Source organism: Macadamia integrifolia, unplaced genomic scaffold (assembly GCF_013358625.1).
Source record: "Macadamia integrifolia cultivar HAES 741 unplaced genomic scaffold, SCU_Mint_v3 scaffold263, whole genome shotgun sequence".
NCBI lineage: Eukaryota > Viridiplantae > Streptophyta > Magnoliopsida > Proteales > Proteaceae > Macadamia > Macadamia integrifolia.
In genome coordinates, this window is record NW_024868844.1 from 325,019 (window position 1) to 349,059 (window position 24,041).

At 38.6% G+C, this 24,041-nt stretch overlaps 1 protein-coding gene across 1 annotated transcript in view; it reads left to right on the top strand.

Annotated features, from left to right (window-relative positions):
* The window catches only part of LOC122066914, a 179,474-nt gene that overhangs the window by 49,733 nt on the left and 105,700 nt on the right, over nucleotides 1-24,041 (top strand). The window contains exons 24-28 of the mRNA XM_042630743.1: nucleotides 1,882-1,995; nucleotides 2,097-2,281; nucleotides 2,419-2,527; nucleotides 11,656-11,799; nucleotides 11,936-12,211. Of these exons, the coding sequence (XP_042486677.1) occupies nucleotides 1,882-1,995; nucleotides 2,097-2,281; nucleotides 2,419-2,527; nucleotides 11,656-11,799; nucleotides 11,936-12,211 (828 nt within the window). The remainder of the gene's footprint in view (nucleotides 1-1,881; nucleotides 1,996-2,096; nucleotides 2,282-2,418; nucleotides 2,528-11,655; nucleotides 11,800-11,935; nucleotides 12,212-24,041) is intronic.

Sequence of the window (24,041 nt, forward strand, 5' to 3'; positions counted from 1 at the left end):
AAAGGAGAAGGAAGGTTGGAATGCCAACATACGTCTATTATTGAATTCACTCGACCCGCCATTTTGGGAACGTGCAGTGCCAAAGTCATTTGGTATTAATGGCTGCTTGGATCTCATCATCCCACCACCAAGTTTCTCTAGGGGTTTGACAATTACCCTTCGCTTACCCTAGCACATCTTTGGCAACCCTCTTAATATAAGTCATCTCGTTCCACATCACATTGGTGTCTCCCTCAAAGTCACACTTTCCTTGTTTGACCACATTATCAGTAAATATCTTGAGGCACTATCCTTTTAATCTCCATCACCTTATCTTAGGATACATAGGTTCCCTCTTCCTACACTCCTATGCACTGAAGTGCATATACAGGACCACTAGTCTAACTTGGGTGGTTAGGCTCTCTCCGGGGATAACCTTACAATCTTTACACTCCATTCTGTCTGCCCTTCGTGTTATGAAGAAGTCTATTTGGTTTATGTTCCCACTTTTATATGTAACTAAGTGCTTCTCTCTTTTCTTAAAGAAACTGTTCATAGTGGAAAGATCATACACTATCGCAAAGTCTAGGATTAAGGTCCCCTCATCATTCCTCTCTCCAATCCCTTAACCTCTGTGGACACTTTCATATCCACTATGATCACTCCCAACATGTCCGTTCAGGTCACCTCTAATGATAATCAATTCATTCAACCCCTTTGGGAATAGTCATGGTTGGCTAAGGTTCAATGAAGTTGCAATATTACAAGACCTTGGTCAACATACCAAAAAAAATATTGAGGTGAACAATATAAAATCTCCATATGCAATAGTGGAAGGAACTATGCAGTCACAATTTTGGGCCAGTCATATGTGAACCAGTCTTTCAAGAAATGAGGTATTCCCTAGGTGAGGATCACATTTTTAAACATCTACTTGTAGAAACAAATTCGCTTCAGGAACTGAGGTTCTACAACAATTGAGCAGGGCAAGAAGACCATCCTGTTTGCTTAGAGTGTGTTAGATGGATCCAAATGTGATGTAATAACAGGCCTAGGCCTTCTGTTGTTAAAATGAATGTGAAGAGGGATCCGATTCAAAATCAGTTCAGACCTCCACCCAAAGGTCATTGGATTGTGTGAGAACCTAGAAGCCTAGTCAGAAAACCATATATCTCTTTGAGAAAAGATCTTTCTCAGCAGCTATCTTTTCGAAGCCATGTTAAGTATGAAGAATCCAGTGTCCTTTGGGGGGGGGGTTCCATGCCATTGTCCCAATCTTGAACCATCTTCAACACTCATTTCTATATGCTACCTCTGTAGCTATTCAGAACTCACTGTTCTCCTGCCGTCCCAGTTTCTACTATATATATATTAACCAAAAATTTTGAGGCAAAACGAAAAGATTCAAAGCTAATATAAAACAAAAGTACCAACCTACATAGATTACATAATTGTCAAGGTGTTGCCTGTGCATCCAGACGGCTCAGCTTGGACTGGCGCCTTGGCACCTAGGTGTTGCCTTGTTGGTGTCACCTGATTTTTACCATTCTCCATTGCCTTGGGTTGCCTTATGACTTGACAACTATGATAGGTTGGGAACCCTTAAAAGGAACTACACAATGGGATAAGGGCCCTAGTAGGCTCCGTAGCAACCCCTGCTTAGCAATTCAGGGTTTCTACTCTTTTTGGATTCCAAGACTTTGTTCTTTCATGATAATCAAGTAACAATTGCATAGAGTTGCTTCCTGGTGTGAAGGGAAATTTCCTTGTTGGCTCAGAAAAATGTTGCCCTTTATCTTCTAGACTCAATTCTCATTTGTGTCTTCTACATTGTTGCTCATATGTTAAAACAGATAAATCATGTTCCATTTAAAAATCAAAACATTTCCTGTGGATATGCAGCTGGTCTTCAGTTCATTCAGCATTGATGATGATGATTATAGAGGTTATGATTATAGCCTCTTTGGGCAGCTTTCAGAAGTAAGAATTATATATTTGAATCGCTTTGTGCAGGAGGTAACCCACTTCAAGTTTCATACTTCTTTCTTGTCATCTCATTCTTATCCTAATATATATATATATATATATATATTTTTTTTAATATAACTGATATGTAGGTTGTTAGTTATTTCATGGGCCTTGTTCCCAACAATTCTAAGGGTGTTGTAAAGCTGAAAGATCAAGTTACCAACTCGGAAAAGTGGTTCACTACAAGTGAAATTGAAGGATCACCTGCTCTAAAGTTGGATCTCTCACTTAGAAAGCCTGTAATCATGATGCCTCGGAGAACGGACAGCCTTGAGTAAGTTGATGTCCTTGGCCTTTGGCAATCATGTGACATGTCAGGGTTAAATTACTTTGTTTTATTCTCTTAATCAGAATGTTACTGTAATCTTCCTCGGTACAATTTTGTGTCATTTTGTCCCCCTCCCTTGGCAGTTACCTGGAGCTAGATGTGGTCCATATAACCGTCCAAAACAACTTTTACTGGCTCTGTGGCAACAAAAATGAATTGGGCTCTGTCCATCTGGAAATACTAGCTGTCCAGGTAAATTTAGTTGTAAAAAAAATTCAAACCTGTCTTATCATGTCTGTTTTTTAATTTCTTTTTGGGTTTGGAGAGTTTGTTGCAATGCCAGAAAACAGCGATGATTAACTTATGAAGTATTATTAGACAAATTGTGAAGACTTTTCATTGTTAATTTACTACATAAGTTGTGGAAAAGTTGAGGTTTGTTTTCTCACTGTTTGCCACGGCCTCTGATTGGGAAAACTTTCAATGCTGTGGTCTAGAGAACTCTTAATGCACTAAAGATTGTTCTTATCATTATAAAGTCATACTAAATCTACATAATTTGTATCTTTGTATGGCTATTTTCATTGGTTAGGTGCCATAAAAGCAAATATGTTGGAAGCTCTTTCAGGGATATAAAATCTGAAATTTGGCTCTTACAAGAATCTTGACAATTTATTGATAAGCTTTGAATCATTTCATTGATCAAGAGTGTGGGCGTACTATGCTTCAAACCGATTTTGATTCTAATGTCCAACTTTAATGTGCTCTGCCTCTGTTTGAGGACAGATGGATTAATTTCTCATAAGATTTTCATTTTGAAATTTTAATACCTCTTCAGGACTGTAATGTTGGCCATGTATTCTGTTTCAGCGGCTTAGCATGCCATACTTCTCATCTTGTGCATCGTCTAGAGTCAGCATCTAAAGTGCCTTTGGCTTTTGTTGCATATGGAATTGAATAAGGATAATGTTCATTTCTATTGGTCAGGATTCTTCTCTATACTAAATTTTTTTGGGTCCTAAGGAAAGAATTGACAGTGGAAGTGTTCTTCTCCTTTGTTGACTTTTGTAGCAATTGTGAGTGGTGGCTGAAGTGCATTTGATACAATATCAATACAAAATTTTACAGCCTTTAATCTCAATGAACGCATACACATAGAACATGAAGAACGGGGATCAAGGGTCACCTGGAACCATGGTTTTAAGTATCTCCGATACCGATACGATACCCTCCGATACGTATCTTAAATTTAGCCGACCGATACGATACACACCGATACGATACATGGAATTTTTAAAATCCTTTCGTATCGATATATATATATATATCCTACAATACATACCGATATGAATCAATACACCACCAATACACATCGATACGATACGATATGTCTCGATACGACTCTATGAAAAATATAAAATTGAGGTAAAATGTACGTTTTGGTATGTATTGGTACGTATCGATGAGTATTGATATGTATCGATTGGTACGTATCAGTATATATCGGCATGTATCGGTGAGTATCGATATATATATATATCGGTACGTATCGGTGAGTATCGGTATGTACCGATACAGTGCGCTACGGTCATATAATGGCCAAGATGGGTAATTTTTCAGAAAAACACGATTTTTTGAAGGGTTTTTGTTCCAAAGTTGTTATCAGCCATATTTCTCTCTAACTAAAGTGGAAATCAAGGTTGAAAACAAGGATTTTACATTTATGGGACAACTACAAACCTTGAATTCTTAGTACGATACCCTCAATTTAGTGTTTATGCATAATACATGTTATCAATAGCTTTTTTTAACAAATTCTTTATGCAAAAGTGTTTAAAAAAATGTTTCCTATCCATTTATGTGTGTATCTTTAGCGTATCTTAGTGTATATCCGATACGATACGATACCCTCCGATACGTATCTTAATTTTGGCTGACCGATACGACGACCGATACCGATACTTTAATCATTGCCTGGAACGCAATAGTGGCACACTCCCCTCAAAGGAGTACAACACAAGTATTCGATCTCCGTCTTGAGATCCCTTAAAAGCCAAAAAACCCTTAGTTCTTGAGGAAGAACTCTCATCTCTCTCAAGTTTTCAATCCAAAGTTTGTATTTTGCAACTTCTTTTTTTTTTTTTTTTGGTCTAAGGCTTCTCTTTTATAGAAAAATCTAATTTGAAGATTCCATTTAGACGGACATAATCAAGCCACGTGGTGTGATCCTAAAGGGTGGCCATTAAGTTTTCCTTGATTGAACAACAGGACGACACTACAAATGGTGTAACCTAAAAACTCCCAATGGTAGAAAGTTTCATTACGCTTTACCCCCACACTACTAATAAACATAGATCGAACCTGCAAAAGAAGGGGGCTGCTGGTTCCATCAAACTAGACCATACAGCCACAATGTTGGCCCATCAAGCCCATCCAAAACCAGAAATTACAATTCCTGTGATTAGTACCTGTGAAAAGTAATTTGGTACCTTTTTGTAGTACCCGTGAACAGTAATTTGGTACCTTTTTGTTCCTCATTTTGTGTTAATAAGTAGCCAAAGTCAACCCAAGCATGACCACAAATAATGCTTTTTGGAGGACAAAGACCCTTGTAGTCGATCCCTTTTAGGAGAATGTTCCCGATATGTTGCTTTGACTTTTGTGTTTTTCCTTTTCTTTTACATATTTTACTTTCTTTCTTTTTTTTTTTTTATTTTTTATTATGCTTCTATCAGATTCATGTAACCGACCCCATTTAGTTGGGATAAGGTTATGGTGGTGGTGGTGGTTGTTGTTGTAATTAGCCAAAGGCAGATCTAGTCTTCTAGAAGAGTCATTTATGGTCTTATGTTAGCTTCTTAGTGAACAAGTTAGTCCTTAGTTACTAAAGTCCCTTGGTTTCTATTTTCACGTTAGTTTCCATTTTTGTTTTGTTTCTAAATTATAAGGCTGTACCCTCTATTATATAGGAGGAGTTGATGTAATACTTTGAGAATCAATGAAAGAATGAATTTTACAGCCATTGCTACTCCTTGTTCCTAAGATAGGATGTTCAACAGTTGGGATAGCAGTGGGTGAGAGGCCCAGGTTGAGAGCCGTTCTCCTACCACCTTTTTCTCCTTTCTTCTTTTATTTTTATTTTTCTACTGTTTAAAGTAAGATTTAAGCCCTCTAAGATTGCTGATCAGAAGACACACACACAACCTATTGATTTTCAGCTATAGGGTTTCCTGAGAAGAATGTTACAGTGCGTAACTTCCAGGTTAGATCTCTGATTGCTGCAGGATTTTGTGAGTTTGTTGAAGGCATTAGGAGGATCATCCAACATTTCCAGCCCTAAAGCTAGAAGAATCACCAGAAGTTTCCTTGTTCTAGCATAAGTCACAATCTGGCTGGCAGAATTTGTTCAATTTTTGATGGTTTGTTCCCTCATATAGGATTTTCATTCAATCCAAAATTCAGCTCCATCCGACTTGTGGTTTGTGAGTAATTGAAATCTCCTATATTCGGCCCTATTTTCCGGATTGGAGTTTTCTGTTTTGAAACTGAACTTGATTTACATGTTGGAGTTAATGATGGAATCTACTGGGACTGATTACCCCTTGGTAATTTAGTCTAACATCACTAACACCCACAATGGGCTCTCACGTACATGAATAAAAATACCGTTGTTAAAACAAAGTCCATTGTAATATTAATCTGGGAGTGTCGAGACCAATGAATCAACCAAATTATTTGAAATATTCTTCAAATAATAATATTAATAATAATATAATTTAGGCCTCGGATTTCAATCAAACATAGTCCGACAACTAGCTCATTTGGATGTTTACCTTTTTGGGGTGTAGAAAACCTCTTAAGTGTCACCCCCATTCACTCCTAAACTCTACATGATGAGCATCCGGTGTGTTATCATTCCTATCGGTAGACATCAACCATTGGATCACCACACCGCATAAAAGATACACGCAACAATAAGTGCCTCTCAGTTACGGGAAAAGTAACTACCAGAAATTCCCTTTGCAAAAACTAATTTGACAGTAAACCAATTTAAGAATTTTGATGGCCTAGATTAGAATGGCCAAGTCTGTCTATATTCGAGAACAACTAACGATAAAAGTAGGTTATGGCACAATATATAAACAATTATAAAAGCACATAATAGAGTTATAGTAATTGTTAGGAATTATTATCATAAGGGCAGAGGAGGCGTGACTTGCTCCTTAGCGCAAGTCACGACTCCTATTCCTCGTGGGTTTTGGTCTAGTCCTTGTGGACTAAAGTAATTCCTATTTTGGCACTTCTATTCCTAGGACTGCTGTAGTATGTTTCTATTTAATGGATGAAGGAGGGCAGCCTAATCTAATCGATTGGGGACTCCCTTTTGCTCCACAATTGTAGGTCTCTCTCTTTCTCTTCTCTTCTATTTACATGGTATCGGAGCCTTAATCTCTAGAAAAGAAATTAATCAAAGCTCATCTCTCCATCATCAGTAACAACCTCTCTTTTCTAACTAAGGTTGTTCTGGTTCTTTTTAAAGCTCCAAAATTTCTTAGAGGGGGGTGGTTTCATCCCCAAGTTGCTGATCTTTTTTGAATGAAGGATTGATTGACTATAATCAATCATATATTGTGAAGGATTGACTTAGAGTGGTAGCTTGTTGGGTTTTTATGGTTTGAAGATTGAAGCATTCAAGGTTTGGTTATATCTCTTTACTCTGGTCTCAGTTTGAAAAACCCTTTGGAGATTTTTTTTTTATCATCATCTCAGGGACATTATGTCCAATTTTCAGCTCCATTGGGGCACTATAGCCCTAACTGCAGCCTGCAGGCATAGTTGTCAAGGTGTCGCTGACGCCTTGGCGTTTAGGCGGTTTGCCTGGAGCCTAGGCGACTGTCGCCTTGTTGCACTATATGCTGCCTTATATTTTTTGCCCTTATTTATGCTAAATACCATTTAAGTAAATGTTTTTATATTTTGTTATTTCATTTACTTAAGATATTATTCATAAATAAGAAAATGCCTCCTCTATTTGAATCGAATAAAAATAGTTTAAAAATCAAATTCCAAAAGGATAAAAAGTCAACCCCCTGGTCCAAAAACAAAACTGGATTTTTGGTTAGAGGGTGATTTTCAACTTTCGAATGTTAAGGTTTTTCTCAATTCTGAAAATTTGATAATTCTTATCATAGTAGAACATTGCTAAAAACCAGAAGTCCAGTAAAATATTCTTTTGTATTGATGTCAATAAAATTATTTCCATTCAGGTGATTTAACAACATTCGCAAACTTTGAAATAAGTTTGACCGAAACATAACTTTGTCATAACAACTCAGATTTAAGTAATCTTAGACTTGTTGGAAAGCTAGTTTTGTGTTATAAATACTATTCCGGTATTACCCATCCACCGGGAGAGTTTATAAACAAATATAGATCTTTGGTATCATCCTCTATACTGAGATATACCATGAGACTAATAAGTTGATTCGAGATCTCTCTATCAACCTCTTAGCCTAAAAAAAGTAATCTTTCTCAATGAAGTCAGTTGAATCTTTCTCAATGAAGTCAGCTGATTAGGACAAATCAAATATAGTATCCTTTAGGAAGATCAAGTGCTTTTTGGGTGGTCTCATGCCTTGCGATTGGTCTTTATCCGCAAAATCTCTCGAGTCTTCTTACATACAAAGGATTTATTTGTTACTAATATACTCTAGCCCTTTCTTCTTCTTTAAATCCCTTGTTTCACTCCGATAGTATCATAGATCGGGATGGATGCAGAGGAAGTGAACGCATTTCCGTACTAAGTAGAATAGATAAAATAAATAAGTAGAATCGATACAAAAAGTCTCATCTAAAAATAAAATCATTTGACCAATAAAACTTATTATAGAAGAAGAGCATTTCTCTAAATGTCAATAAGTCATGTTGATTTTTTATGACTTGATGTGAGTGCGACTATGTTGATTTTTATGACTTGATGTTGCTTAATGTTGATTGATTTTTTATGTCATAGGGTATATATTATAACATACAAAATAACTTTAGAAAATGGGGGAAATAAAAAATAACATATGGGCGATTTGATCGGGGCGATTCACCGCCAAATCGATTAGCCACCCCTCCATCGACTTGGGTCGGCATGACTCCGTGACAACTATGACTGCAGGCATCCCAATTTTTTCCCCTAGTTAGGGTTTTACAATTTGGGTTAATCCTTCATTAATTGGTGATTTAGTGGAATTTCATTTGAAGATTTCTGTTTTTTTTATTAGGATTGATTAGTTACATAAGATTAATCAATTATGTGGTCCATTCTCTGTTATGGGATACCTAGCTGATGTTGATGATGGACTAACAAAACAATTGGGCCCAAAACAAGTCATATGATTCATATGTGGTGCATTCAGAGGACGGCTATGACATCTACAGTGGTACACAGCTGGTGGACTAGAACCGCCTAGACACTCTACTTAGAATTGAGTGTTGAGTGTTGAGTGTTGAGTGTTGAGTGTTGAGTGTTGAGTGTTGAGTGTTGAGACTTGAGACTTGAGAGATAACTCCCAATTATGTAATATTATTATTCGACCGAAAATGGGCATTTAAATCTAGATCTTTCCAGCAGATTTGGGACATGATTGCCTTGGATGTTAGAAGCAAGTTATTTGTGAGCCCCCGCTGGATGTGTCAATTCCCTGCTAGGAATAGGCTGTTGATTCCTGAGGCCTCCCCCTCTCCCTGTTTCAGCCCATTGTCTCTCCTTCCTAAGGGCCGGGCTTTGTTTTTCTCTGTATTGGTAGTTCTGTAATGTTTTTTCCTCTTTCCCTATTTCTGGGGTTTCCTTGTATTTCTATCCCCGTTTGGTAATTAATTCCTTATTCACCATTATATTTATTTATTTAGTCACCAACTGATTGGTTTCCTTGTTTAAATCATTGACACGAGCCACATTCTTGTCTTGGGAGAAGCTTTCCTTCAAATCATCCCACACTCCTTTTAGCTGTTGTTGGGAATGTAACATTTATAGCAGTAGTTGGTTCCATACTAGTATACTCCATAAGGATACTAGAAGTGTTGTTTCGATGCATTTAATTTTTGTACTCTGTATCAATCATAGTTATCAAGGCGTTGCTTTGGTGTCAAGGTGGTCCATTCTAGAATGGCACCTTGGTCGCCTTGATTTTTTGACATCCTCCCTCGCCTTGGGTTGCCTTGCCTTGATAATCTTGGTATCAGTAGTGGCAGGTGGAGGGGAAATACTCCAATTTCCTTTAGCATTGATATGCACCTTAACAGCTTCAGCCCGAAGTAAATAATTATAAGCTCCATTGAGCTTATGGTAGTAATCTGGACATTAACGTCTTTAGGAGGTTTAGGATCACCCATGGTAACAGAAAGAAAAGGACAGCAGCAAACAATATGAGAGGAACCAATCAAATACCGCTATAGGATCTCAGAAAATTGCACAGAAGAATGTAGATTACCAACAACCAGTCAAGGGGCCACAATGAACACAAACCAGCAAAAATGTATCAGCTCCATATCATAGACAAATGACGTGCAGAACATGAGGATAAAACAGCCACCATGGGCCAATATCGCAAGAGGTAAACAACAACCAGCTTGGGAGAAAAGTGTTAGCAGAAAATCAGGGACCTGGTCGAGTTAGGGGTAGCAGCAGTAGAAAATAAGCAAAATATGAGGGAAATCCAATGGCTGGATGCACCAAAATAGAAACTTCAAAATTGTAGAATTTATAACTCTTCAAGATATACATTCTACTCGTCTGATCAACATCAAACGTGGAGCAATAGGAGGCCATATGCATGAACCCCAGAAAATCTCAACCATTTGATGGTCAGATGGGAAGATATCCTCAATCCAAAAGTGCAACCAAAAGGCCCAAATTCAGAGTATCGCCAGTTATAGGGATCAGTAGCAAGAATAAGACTTCATGTAATCATGTGCATGGATGAGACATCGTTGTATAATTGTCCTAGTCTTCAACAGTGCAGGAAAACTTACTTAGGGTTCAGACAAAGCAAAAACAGCTTAGGTTGCTGTAAACCATAAGGAAGGAGTTCAGAAGAAGATCCTCAAAAACAAGGTAGGGATCAAAGTTATAAAACTGTCTAATGCTCTGAGACCATGTTGCAATATCAAAACAGCAAACAAACCAATAGATGAAGAATAGAAGGAGAGAAGAAAGAAGAAGAAAGAAGAAGAGGAAGAAGTCGTCGATTGAAGAGGAGAGAAGAACTAGACTCACGGTAACCTGCAAACTGTGAGCAATATGCATTTTATAATAAAAAACCAGTACAAATAGTAACTACCCCCTATTAGCGTAAGTGTTTCCACAATACCCTTATTTATAAAATAGAAACAATAAGCCCCAAATTACCCTTATCGATAGGATAGGACTAACCACACCTCTCGACAACTTTGATGTTTTGGAACCTTCTCCTGTTTAATGAATTCCATTTTATGCTTCTTACAGAAATATAACTCTGATGCTTACATCATGTGCTCCAAGGAAGAAGCATTTCTTTGAATCCTTTTATTGTCTTGCATGCTTTTATGATCTTTTTCTTTATTGATTTCTTCCTCCTCTTCTCTTTCCTTTGCATGTGTTTTTCAGGTTTGGCGATGGGGTTTGATTTGTTATTTTTTTTTTCAAGGATTCATTATATATTATTTTTTTTACCTTGAGATGGTATTTGTCTTTACAGTTTACATGCATCAATTAAACACATCTTAGCATTTAATATGCATGGTTACCCAGTGTTTTTAATTTTTGTAACCTTAGTTGATCTTATATTGGTAATTCTTAGATGCTGGACCTATTATATGCTTTCAATTCTTGTATTTTCTTATTCAAAGAACTTATAAATCTGCAAGGTTGAGCACGATGTTTGAATCATGTGACAAATCTTTACCAAACAAGTTTGGAAAGGAAATTTAGAACTAATTATGTCAGACGTGTGTTTGCTACATTTCTTTGGTGTTAGAAGGTTGAAAAGTTGTTTTGTAGACAAGGTCAGTTATTGTAATAAAAGTGGTGAAGTTTGACTTCAATTCTTTTGATTATAACATTATTATAATGTATGAATTTTTTAACTGTATACATATGATCATAAAGGGGAAGTAAGACACTTGAGTGAACTTCAGTGACTTTAAAATCGACTCTACTCCTAAGCCTCCCTAGTCAAGTCACAGTGAGTTCAGTGGGCTTGTGAAGATGATTTGAGGAATGTTATCCCATTTGTCTGCCCCTCTGTTTCAATTTTCATCGGTAGTGATGTGAACTAAGAAATGCATCATATTTTGTATCAATTTTATGTACCTGCTTGTGATGTTATCTGCCACTACCAAATTCCATGCAGGTTGAGAATGTCAACTTAATTGTTGGTACTGGAAAAGAATGTGGTGAAAGCATAATTCAGGATGTCAAGGGGCTTTCAATTATTATTCAGAGGTCACTTCGGGATTTGCTGCATCTAATCCCGAGTACAGAGGTTACAATCAAGGTAATTCAGGGCTTGGTTGGAGTGATAATAGCAGCTAGTGAATTTTCTTGATTTTTTAATGGAGTTTGAAAATTTACTAAGAACATATTCCTTGGAGCTTGTTTGACTTCTGAGCATTGCATCTCTTTGTCTACAGATACATGAGCTGAAAGCTGCTTTATCCAACAACGAGTTCCAGATAATTACAGAATGTGCAACATCGAATTTGTCTGAGACTCCAAATACTATTCCTCCTCTGGACCTTGAGACAGATGAGGTGGTGGAACCTCTTGTTCCTGTACCTTCCAGTGTTGATTTTGAAATGCATGAGAGAGACTCGTGGGTTTCCATGAAAGTTTCAGTTGCCATTAATTTGGTTGAACTATGCCTGCATTCTGGGGTAAATAGGGACACTGACCTGGCCACAGTGCAGGTATTTGTTCTTTCTTGTAGGTTTTGCTGAACAAAACTCCTTCATTATCCATTTTCTACCAAAAGGGTTGTCATGTTAAGCCTCATTTTAATATATAAATTATGAAATACTACCTCCCCCACCCAAAAATAAATAAATAAATAAAAAAAATTCAATTGTTTTTGTTTCACATAGTTTTATGCATATCTTCTCCACATCATATTTTTTATGTTAAAATGTAATACATGACGTTATAAAGAATTTGGGAACACCATTCCATATCATTATCCAAGAAAAACTAAAGATATCTGATCTTGAATTCTTTCAGTGCATATTCCCAATCCGTAAGTGGTAATCCAACATCCACTCATATTTTAGGATTTGGTAAATGGTATCATGATATCATCACAAATTCTTCTACTTCTTTCTTCTAGAAGATCTCAACATGCAATCTCATGGTGAGTTTTATATGGTTGCATTATAGATAAATATGGCCTTGCTTTCTGCATGAGTTCTTGTTGCACATAGAAAGAGGTGGTTTGTGATAAGGCATACTACTTTATTTTTTTTAAATGGGTGAATTAAAAAATTCATTACCAAGAGAGAAAGAATACAACCCTATAAAAGAAGGGGGGGGGGAGAGAAAAGTATACAAAGCTCAAAGGAGAGGGCTATTCCTGATGGTGGAGCTAGGCAGCTCCTAGGAGTTTACAATATGACAATTTCTAAGGGAGGGATATCATGTGGTAGAGACCCGAGATATTTTTTCCTTGACATCAAAGGAGATGGAGCCCCAAATCTTATCCAAAAAGCGAGAGTTGGAGGTCTATTTCCTATGGTTTCTTTCCATCCAAATCTGATTGATGGTGGCACAAAAGACGAGCTTTCCCACGAGGTCACAAATAAATTTTCCCTAAAAAGTCATATCCTTCCAAATCCATTCTCTATGGAGAGGAAGGATTCTTCTGTTTTCTGTCCAGCATTTGGGGAGAACCCCTTTCCAGATGGAGTTGGAGATAGGACAGGAGAAGAAGAGGTGCTCTATATTTTTCGGAGCATTTCCACATAGGATACACATAGGGTCAACAAGGATGCCTCTATGGATGAGAAATGACTTCGTGGGCAAGGCATTGTTGAAAGCTCTCTGGACCATGAAGCTCTGGCGGGGGATGTGGTGTGGGAACCATATGAGTCTATGCCAGTGAGCGGTCGGTCTATGGGTCCTTACAAATTCCCATGCAGACTTGGAATAAAAGAGCTTAGAGGCAGCCGGCAGCCAAGTGATAGTATCCTTTCTTTGTCTCGGAGAAGCATAAATGGGGGGCAAGGAGTTCCAAATGTCCGTAAGCTGGTCCATAGATTGGCTAGGGGGGGGGGACCAGCTTCCTGAAGAAATAATGTCTGCAACAAGAGCGTACTTAGATAAACCTGAACTGTAGATAGAGGATTCCATTAGAGTGCCAGGGATCAAGCCAGAGGCGAGTGGAGGCTCCATCTCTAATTTGAGTGGAGATAGCTGAGGAGATAGAGATGCGGGTACCCAAGACCTTTCTCCAGAACCATGAAGCATCCATAGGGATTTTCACTATCCAAAAAGAGTCCTTCCAGAGAAAGTTCAAGTACACCCAATCAACCCATATACTCTTCCTTTTAGTAATAACTTTCCTGGTAAGCTTGATAAGGTCTGCAAGGTTGACATCCTTTATTCTTCTTATCCCCAGACCTCCTTCTAATTTAGGGAGGCAAATTGTAGCCCAACTGATGGGGTGAAGGAATCTGGAACATTCACTTCCTTTCCACAGGAAAGCAGCAAAGATGTATTCAAGCTTGGCTATAATGGATTCCGGAAGCCCATAAATTCCTGACCAATAAACGTCGGAGGCTTGGAGAACGGATCTGATGAGCTTTAGCCGACCAAGAAAGGATAGAAGCTTGCCTTTCCAGAGTTGGAGCCTCTTCCTGATGAGATCAAGCATAGGAGTGCAGTGGTGAGCAGAAAGCCTGGATGGAATGAGAGGGAGTCCCAGATACTTCACCGGGAGATGGCCTAAACTAAAACCAGTTTGAAGAAGCAGGGAAGCTTTCTTTGAGTCTAAAATTCCAGCTAAAAGTATGAGAGACTTGGATGAATTGATACGGAGACCCGACATGGCTGCAAAGTGGTTTAAACATCTCAGAGAATATCATCAAATCATTAGCGAAAGCAAGCTGGGTAAATTTTGAAGCTTTACACTTGGTGATAGTAGAGATGAGGCTCTGATCTGTGGCCATTTGTAAGTTTCTGGAAAGAACTTCCATGGCTAAACATAAGATGTAAGGGGAAAGAGGGCATCCCTGTCTGATTCCCATTGAGGAGGAGAAATATCCAGCCGGACTGCCATTTGCCAACACAGAGAAGCGTAGGGAAGCTATGCAATGGTGAATTCAATTGTAGAAAACTAGAGGAAATCCCATACTGGGTAAGACCGAAATGATGTAGTCCCATCTAAGAGAGTCAAAGGCCTTATGGATGCCAATTTTCATCAGGGCAGTTGGAGAGTGGGCCTTTCTTTCAAAGCCTCTAAGCATTTCATGACAAAGAATAATGTTATCCCCTATGCTCCTCCCTGGAATGAAGGCTGATTGGTTGCTGCTAACCAAAGAGTACCACTTGCTTGAGTCTGTTTGCAAGGATCTTTGCAATGAATTTGTATAGGAGATTGCATAAGGAGATAAGCCTGAAGTTTGTCATTGTATCCGCCCCCTCCTCTTTAGGGATAAGACATAGGAAAGTGTGACTAATCCCATTAACCTGACTTGGGTTGTAGAAAAAACTCTTTACAGCCTTAATCAAGTCCTCTTTGACAAGGTCCCAAGAGGAGGAGAAAAGTCCTATATTGAATCCATTGGGCCCGGCGCTTTGTTTGCTTTGTGGGAGAGGATGGTGGTTGAAATCTCATCATCAGTGGGGATAGCCATAAGCATTCCAGACATGGAATCTGGGATGAACTTATTCAAGAGACCATTAGGGATTTGAGCTGCAGAAATTGGAACAGGATTAAGCAAATTCTTAAAATAGTTAACCGCCTCATTCTTGATCTCATTAACTTTGTGAACTTGGGTTCCATCAGAAAGATTCAGCTTGAGGATGGAATTGAATTATTTCTTGCTTTCACTGATCTGTGGAAATAGACTGTGTTTGAATCTCCAAGCTCCAACCAATTGATTTTGGATTTTTTGCTTGAGGAAACTCTTTTCCTAGGCCAAGGAGGAGGAGAGATTAGTAGACTCAAATTTCTTATCTTCAGCCCGAGAAAGATTGAGGGGATGTAATTGCAGCTGGATCTCAATGGATGAGAGCTTGTTCTTGCACACAGTGACTTGAGAAGAAATATTCCCGAAGGAGTTAGTGTTCCAATCTTTGAGGGCAATCTTGACATTTTTCAATTTTTTGGCCAAGGCTAAAAAGAGGTGGAGAAGGCATTGACAGGTTTCAGCCATGCTTCCTTAACAATGGAGGGGTAATCCAGGTGAGAAGTCCACATGTCAAAAAATTTGAAGGGTTTTGGGCCAAAGGAGATTTAGGGGTGGATGGTAAGGAGGATGGGACATAGTCTGAGATACCAGGAGTCTCAAAGGAAGCATGGGATGATGGGAAGGAGGTAAGCGAGGCTTTATTCACTAGAATTCTGTCAAGCTTGCAAGCAATGCGGGATTGCCCTAATCTTTTATTATTCCAAGTGAATTTGTTTCCAGCATAGTTATTAAGGCGGTAAGGCGACGGAGGCATTTGAGGGTCTTTTAGAGCACCTTAGCGATAAGGCGGGCATAAAGCGTCGCCTTATTGACTAAAGCGTTCCTCTGTAATTTTTTTTATAAAATCATTCTATTTGACTCAAATCCTAGTTGAATCCTATTACTCATATGCCAAATAAATATTAAAGGTTCATACTTCATACCAATACAAGATATTCATCAATAAAGTAAATAAACTAAGTTCATCTTCATCAATCATCAATCATCAATCATCATAACATATTAACATATAATATAAATACATAATTATAAAACAAAATCATAAATATAAAGAAAAGAAGACTTAAAATATACAAGTATTTATTATACTTACCTCTATGATACCAAAATGAGTGCCTAAGCCCTAAGGTCATCCACTATATTTTTAGTACTGTCAAAGAAGTAACTAAGAACTTAGAATTAAAAAATATCTAAAGTAAAAATTGAGATGCCAAATTAAATGGATGAGAAGTATGACTAACTTGGGGATTCTGAATCATTCTAAAAATCTTCAATGAAGAAAAAACATAAAATAAACTAAAATGCTAAAAATTTAGTAAACAGTCAAAGTCAAATACTTAAAAAGTTCAAAGACTCAAAATACTTCAAAGTTCAAAGACTCAAAATACTCAAAGTTCAATCTAAATCAGTAATTAAATTAAAATCTTCTTCTTCTTTTGCATTCTGTTGCTGACCTGCTTCATTTGGAGCTATGCCATAATCGTCCTCAATGTTTTCATCATCATGAACATCCTCTTCACTCATCTTATCCACTTCTTCATCTGAAGAATCCTCAAGCTCAACCCTCTTGCCATGTCGGGTATGGCACAAATTGGATCCACTAGTAGATGCTAGAGCCCTCCTTGGTCTACTGTGGCCTTGATATGATGAAGATGCCCCAAATGCTCTATCAACATCTCTCGAAGTGAGATCATTCTCAGGTTGAACTAATTTATCGTCTGATTCACCAATCATCCACTCCCTACTCCAATTTAGCTCATCAAGCAACAATGGATTGTTGTTTCTGTTTTGTTCTTTTCTTTCTTGAAACCTTACTTGAAGTCAGCGATTATACTGAATGTAGAGAAGATCATTTAATCGTTGATGCTCTAACCTATTCCTCTTCTTGGTGTGAATCTGAAAAACATTAATAATATGAGGTTATCTTCAATAAAATCATATTAAGTAAAGTGCAGGTACTTAGAACTCAATATTCACAAATTCAAATGTGCTCCAATTGCGCTCACAACCGGAAGGAGCAACAAAGACCAAGTATGCGCAATGCAACTTTTGTAAGGTCAGGAGCAGAACTTCCATGTCGGGACCACCAAGAGACTATAAATATATAATATGAAAATAATAGGTTAAGTAAAAAATCAACATACAAAGTTCTAAACTAATTAAAACTTTGAAAGGAAATATACTTACTAGGATTCAACTTGTCCCTTTGTCTAATCGCCATGTCCTTTGAAAAACTTTCTTTAGCATAGGTATAATTTCAACCTGGGGAATGATCTTATCTTGCAAGGTCTCATCAAGCACCAGCCTTGTAAGAACATCATTGAAGGCATCACTTGCTTTATGGGCAAGGGCCATCTCATTATCTGGATCATCTGCTACTGCCTTAAAGAACTTGTTTGGATTGAGGAAAAAGACAACTAAATATATTGGTTGATCCATCATAGTCTCACAATAGTAATCAACAATCCCTATGATTTTCTTCCATTTCCTTGCATTGTCTCCAAATTTTTTTTTGATGTTCTTCTTTGTCACTTGCATTGCCATATATATTTCAAGCATAGTAGGCAACTCATCACCGTCCACTATCCTCAAGAGTTGAAGAGGAGGCTGTGATGTTCTTATACAATCCATCACACCATTCCAGAACGTTGTAGCTAACACTGTCTCAGAAACTTTCTTCCCTGCCTCTGTAGATGCAAAGCTTAGAACGGGACCGTTCATCATCAAAAAATAATTTTTTCAAAGATTCCTTGTGCTTGTATAAGCTTTGGAGTGTTAAAAAAATGAAGAGGAAAATCTAGAACACTGTCTTAGAAGCTTTCTTCCCTGCCTTTGTAGATGCAAAGCTTAGAATGGGATCGTTCATCATCAACAAATAATTTTTTCAAAGATTTCTTGTGCTTGTATAAGCTCTGGAGTGTTAAAAATGAAGAGGAAAATCTAGTCACTCTAGCCCTCACTAAATCTCCCCCTGTTTTTTGCCTCATAGCATCAAGAAGGCAAGCGTGCCTGTAGATGAATGCAGTTAATTTTTTGCCCTTCGATATAACAGACTTATATGAGCACAATTTGCTTATATCCTCCATCATAAGGTCTATAATATGAGCTGCACATGAAGTCCAAAACAACCTCTTCCTTTTCTCCATTAGTAGTCGACTAGCTGCAACATAGTTGGCAGCATTGTCAGAGACTACTTGAACCACATAATCTTCAACAATCTCTTCAACCTTACTATCAAGTAGCTTAAATAACATTTCAGTTGTTTGTGATTGGTTGGATGCATCCATAGACTCCAAAAAAAAAAAAAAAAGTCCCCTCCGGACAGTTGACAAGAAAGTTAATTAGGTGCCTTCCTCTCTTGTTTGTCCACCCATCAGACATGAGTGTGCACCCATATTTCCTCCAGTATCCTTTATACTTACTTCACCTTTAATTCACCAATTTTATCATTTTCAGACTTCAATAGAGGCTCCCTATAGTCATGAAATGAAGGGGGCTTGAAACCTGGTCCATATTGACCAATAGCCTCTACCAATTCCTCAAAACTCCTTAACTTTAAAGCATTAAATGGAACACTGCTTTTATAAGCCCACCTTGCAAAGTAAGAACGAAGTTAATCTCTTTCTTCTTCTCCTCTTACACGGTTCTATATTGTTGTCTGATATGGACATTTATCCTGCCTTTTTGCAACCACTTCTTCAAGAGTCCTCCTCACATGCTTATCCATGGGACCTCTTGTTTGGATTGTGTCTGAATGATAGCTTTATTTCTTCTTGAAGCTGTCCCAGAGCTAGGGATAGGACATGAGACCCCCAAATCGGATACTGTATTCTGTTGTGGTTCCGTTACTTCTGCAGGTAAAACTAGTCCATCACTAACATCTAAATCATCCAAACAATCAAGGTTCCTCTTCCTCTGGTTCTTCAAGATTGCATCTCTCATCTCTTTAGCGATTGCTTCTGTTGTTTTTACACACTTGGTTACATCTCCATAGCCACCAATAAGATGTTGCTTCAATCGTTTTATTCCTCCATTGACATCCTTCCCACAAAGGGTACACTTAATCCAATTTCTGTCTAATATGTCAGGCCAATACCCGTATTTCCATACATAATCATTTAATTTAGCTCTCTTTTTTGGGTCCTTGCTTGGATCAATCGTTGACTATGCAATACTTGTATTTTCACCCCCACTACTGCCACCAACTGTTTCCATAGATGAGTAGATGAAAACTTTTGTCTATAGATACAATGATATACAATTGCACATTAGAAAAAATAGAATAATAGTCACACAAACATGGAAGGTGGAAAAAAAAAAATCAGATAGTGCTGAAAATTTTGATTGAATGGTAAAATCAATTAGTAGAATAGAGCCGCAAAAGATGAATTAAGTTTCATGGACAGATTTCTAATGGAAAATCCAACTTTAAGAAGGAAGCTGAATTCAGACTAAGAACAGAATTCAATGGTAAGAATCTTTGAAAGGCTCAAAGGGCAACAAAATAATGAACTGATTTAGATATTAACCATATTCTGAACCTTAAACACTAATTTGAAATCAAAATTAGAACACAGAAATTTATAAAAAATGTTGAAGAAAGACACTAGAAGATTGATTTGTTTTAGGCTTTTGAAAACACTGACTAAACTAGAGCTGAGAACTAGCAAACAGAATTAAAAACTGAAATCAAAATAGGGCAAATTAAGAACAAAAGGCAATTTAGCAACTGATGACATACTTAATGGCAATCTCAAACTTGGAAGGAAATAGAGGGAACGACAGATTAGTAGAAATAATAAGCAGTAGGAAGAATGGGAATAATAGAAGAAAAGAGGGAGTAAATATCACATGTGAGAAGAAAGATGAACAAAACTAGGTAAAGAAGAAAAAGGAAATCAATTCTCGAATACCAATACCATATTCACAGCCCAACATCATCAAAACTCTTGAAAAGCTCAAATTTCTTAACTCAAAACTTGTAAAATTGATTGGGGGGGTTTATACATTATACATACATATAACCTTTTTAAAAAAAAAGAAGAGATAGCTCACCGTAGTCTTCAACAGAGTGAAGAACAGAAGAAAAAAAAAACAGGTAGTTTGTATGAAGAATGAAGAAGAATGAAGAAGAATGAAGAAGAAAGAAGGAAAAAAAAAGAAGAAAGAAGATAGACACAGAGTTAAGATAACCGGAAGGCTAAAGAAGAGTGAAGAACTGAAGTGCAGAAGAAAGAAAAAAGAAAAGAACAAAAGGTACTGTAGTGTATGATGAACAGAAGAAGAAAGAAGGGAGAAGAAAGAAGAGAAAAAAAAGGGTACAGAGCTCAAAAGAAGAGTGAAGGACAGAATTTAAAAAAAAAAAAGGGTACCATATGAAGAAGTGAAGAATAGAAGAGGAAGAAAAAAAAAGGTACTGTATCAGAAGAAGAAGAAAGAAGCGAGAAGAAAAAAAAAGAAGAGAAAAACACTCACCATAGCATGAACAAGAAATAAGATGAGAAAAAAAAAAAAAACCAAAAACGTACCTGTTGAGGGGATACGATTGTTCGCCGGAGTAACCTCACTGCTGCTGGAGAAGAAAGAAGAAGCCAGAGCAACATCGAATGAGTTCCTGGGGGGGTATGATTGGTCGCCTGGTTCTTCCTTCTCTAAACCCTTGACTCAAATGTCCAAACCCTTTGTGAGAATCGTGTTTTGGTTTTTTTGGTGGAGTACTTTAGTTGTTAGAAGCTGATCCCATGCATCTCAAGTGCATTCACGCCCATACACCTACCAATCAAAAATCGATATTTGGAATCTATCTAAAGTAGTTTTTAAAAAGTATTAAATTCTAAAATGTTCATAAGGCGCCTGCTTTGTGTATAAGGTGTCTGAGGCGACGCCTTATAGCGCCTTATCTCAAGATGTGGTCGCCTTATGTGATGTCTTTAATATGTGCTACTGCCTTACGACCTTTGGACCGCATCAATGCCTAGCCAACGCCTTAATAACTATGGTTTCCAGACCATCTAAGGTCATTAACTTTGATATCTTCTATACAAGCATTGAGAGCCTCAGTACTAGCAGTGTTGAGGACCCCCCCCTCCTTGTTTCTCATGGGAGTAGCTGACCACATTAAAATTCCCACAGATCCCCCAAGGGTGAGAGCCAGACTGATTTGCTATCAGTCTAATGTCATTTCATAGACTTTCTCTGACAGCCGCCCTGTTAGAGGCATAGAATGCAGTAAGAAAGGAGGTACTGCAGTAAGCATCTGAATTGAAAGGTGCATGTATTGGGATGAGGAGGAAAGAAGGGAGACATTCAGCTTTTCTTTATCCCACAAGAAGCAAATATGCCCATTGGGGTGAGAAGAGTGATTAGAGAGGAAAAGCCAACTAGGGGCAAAGGAGGCTACAATTCTGGCCAAAGAAGACTCCTTAACATGGGTTTCAAGTAGACAGCAAAAAGAGGGCCTTAATTCTTTTATGAGAGATCGAACTGCGGCATGATTTGAGGCCCCTGGAGTTCCACACTAGGCCGTGGGACATTAGGAAAAAATGGGAGAAGGCGTCAACTACTCCCCAGAGGGGTGGTGGGCTTCCGTCACAGGACGAGATTTACTTCTCCTCTGGTAGGAGCGAGGAGTTGGGGAGGTGCGAGCAAGGGAAAGGCTACGGTCAGGGGGTAGGACAGTTGGCTTAGAGGTGGACTGACGCTTGCTCATTTTTTTCTTTTTTCCCTTGGAAAGAAAGGTGGAGCAGTAGGGCGAGGAAGAAAAGCCTAGATGGGTCGAAGACTGAACCTGACGATCCGAATCCGTACCCAGGGAAGAGGGGTTTAAGTTGGCAGCGAGGGAGTTGGGGATTTGATTCAGGTTTTGGGTCTGGGCTGGAGGCAAGGGATTGATGGGCAGAGGGGCCTGGCCAGAAGGAGGGCTTGAAGGACTTGGGCTAGGCCAGATGGTGGGCTCACACGGTTGAGGGATATAATGTCAGTGGGAGCAATGGGCCTGGTCTGGGACGCTGGATCTAGAGAAATGGGCCTAAAAGGAGTAACAGTTGCAAGCCGTGACATATCAGATCTCAAAAGGGGGGCATCCACTTCCTTAGTTGACCAAATGGATGGATCACTGGCTCGCTTCGAGGGGGAGGGCGGTGATGGTGACTTCGGCAGAGGCAGTTTAGAAGCAGAAGATGCAGAGGAGTTGTCACTGTCTGAATCCGAGGAACTCTCATCGGACTCGATGCTAGAGGATTGTGCCAGATCCTCTTCAAAGGAGGAGGATGTGTCTGAGGAGGGGTAGAACCATGGTTTTAAGTATCTCCGATATCGATACGATACCCTCCGATACGTATCTTAAATTTAGTCGGTCGATACGATACACACCGATACGATGCATTGAATTTTTTAAATCATTTCGTATCGATATATATCCTATAATACATACCGATATGCATCAATACACCACTAATATACATCGATACGATACGACATGCTTCAATACGACTCTATGAAAAATATAAAATTGAGGTAAAATGTACGTTTCGGTATGTATTGGTACTTATCGGTGAGTATCGGTATGTATCGATCGGTACGTATCGGTATATATCAGCACGTATCGGTGAGTATCGATATATATATCGGTACGTATCGGTGAGTATCGATACGTATCGGCGCTACGGTCATATAATGGCCAATATGGGTAATTTTTCAGAAAAAAAACGATTTTTTGAAGGGTTTTTGTTCCAAAGTTGCTGTCAGCCATATTTCTCTCCAACTAAAGTGGAAATCAAAGTTGGGAACAAGAATTTTACATTTATGGGACTACAGACCTTGAATTCTTAGTACGATACCCTCAATTTAGTGTTTATGCATAATACATATTATCAATAGCTTTTTTTAACAAATTCTTTATGCAAAAGTGTTTAAAAAAATGTTTTCTATCCATTTATGTGTGTATCTTTAGCGTATCTTAGTGTATCTCCGATACGATACGATACCCTCCGATACGTATCTTAATTTTGACCGACCGATACGGCGATCGATACCGATACTTTAATCCTTGGGTAGAACCGTTCGTAGTAGAACCGATAAGAGAGGGTTCGCACCCATCGATGTCACCATCTTCTGGCGGGGGCGGATTTTCTAGGAAACTAGTCGCATTAGCCAAAATAGGAAACCGAGTTTGACCAGCAGTTAAAGTTCTACCAAGGACCGATGGGTTACCCGTGGGAATCTTGCCGGGAGTTGCAGCGGTAGCCCTCAAGAAGGTTCTACGTTGAGTGCAGCCTCTTACTCGACCTCTAGTCGAAGAACGAAAAGAAGGTTGGAGTCCTGGTTCGGACATTCTTGATCGTTCTCGGAGGCCAACCGATTTTTCTAGCTCTGTAAATAAGGTAACATCTTCTTGCGAAGGGGCAGCCTCCTGAGGGCAAGAGTTGAAGTCATGGCCAAAAACCTTGTAGTCATGGCAGCGGGGAGGTTTCCAATCGTACAAGACCTGTTGATGAAAATAAACTCGTCGCCATCTTGGATCGTTACAGAGGAGGGAAGCTCTTCATCAGCCTTAACCTCGACACGGATCCGAGCGTACGCAAGCCTATCCTTCTTATTCGTTTGGGCATCAATTCAAAGGGGGGTGCCGAAGACCAATCCTACAACTCTCAATCCCGCAACACACCAGAAGAGGGGGAGTCCAGGGAGAGAGACCCAGATAGGATTGGTGGTGAAATCTGCTCAGTGGAGCTGCAGCTGCAGCTGCCGATGCCTTTGAGGAAAATGGGGGTATGTCCGACAAGCCATGGGCCTCCCTCAAGGCTTCTCAGGCGATCTTGTTCCTCAGAGAACCGAA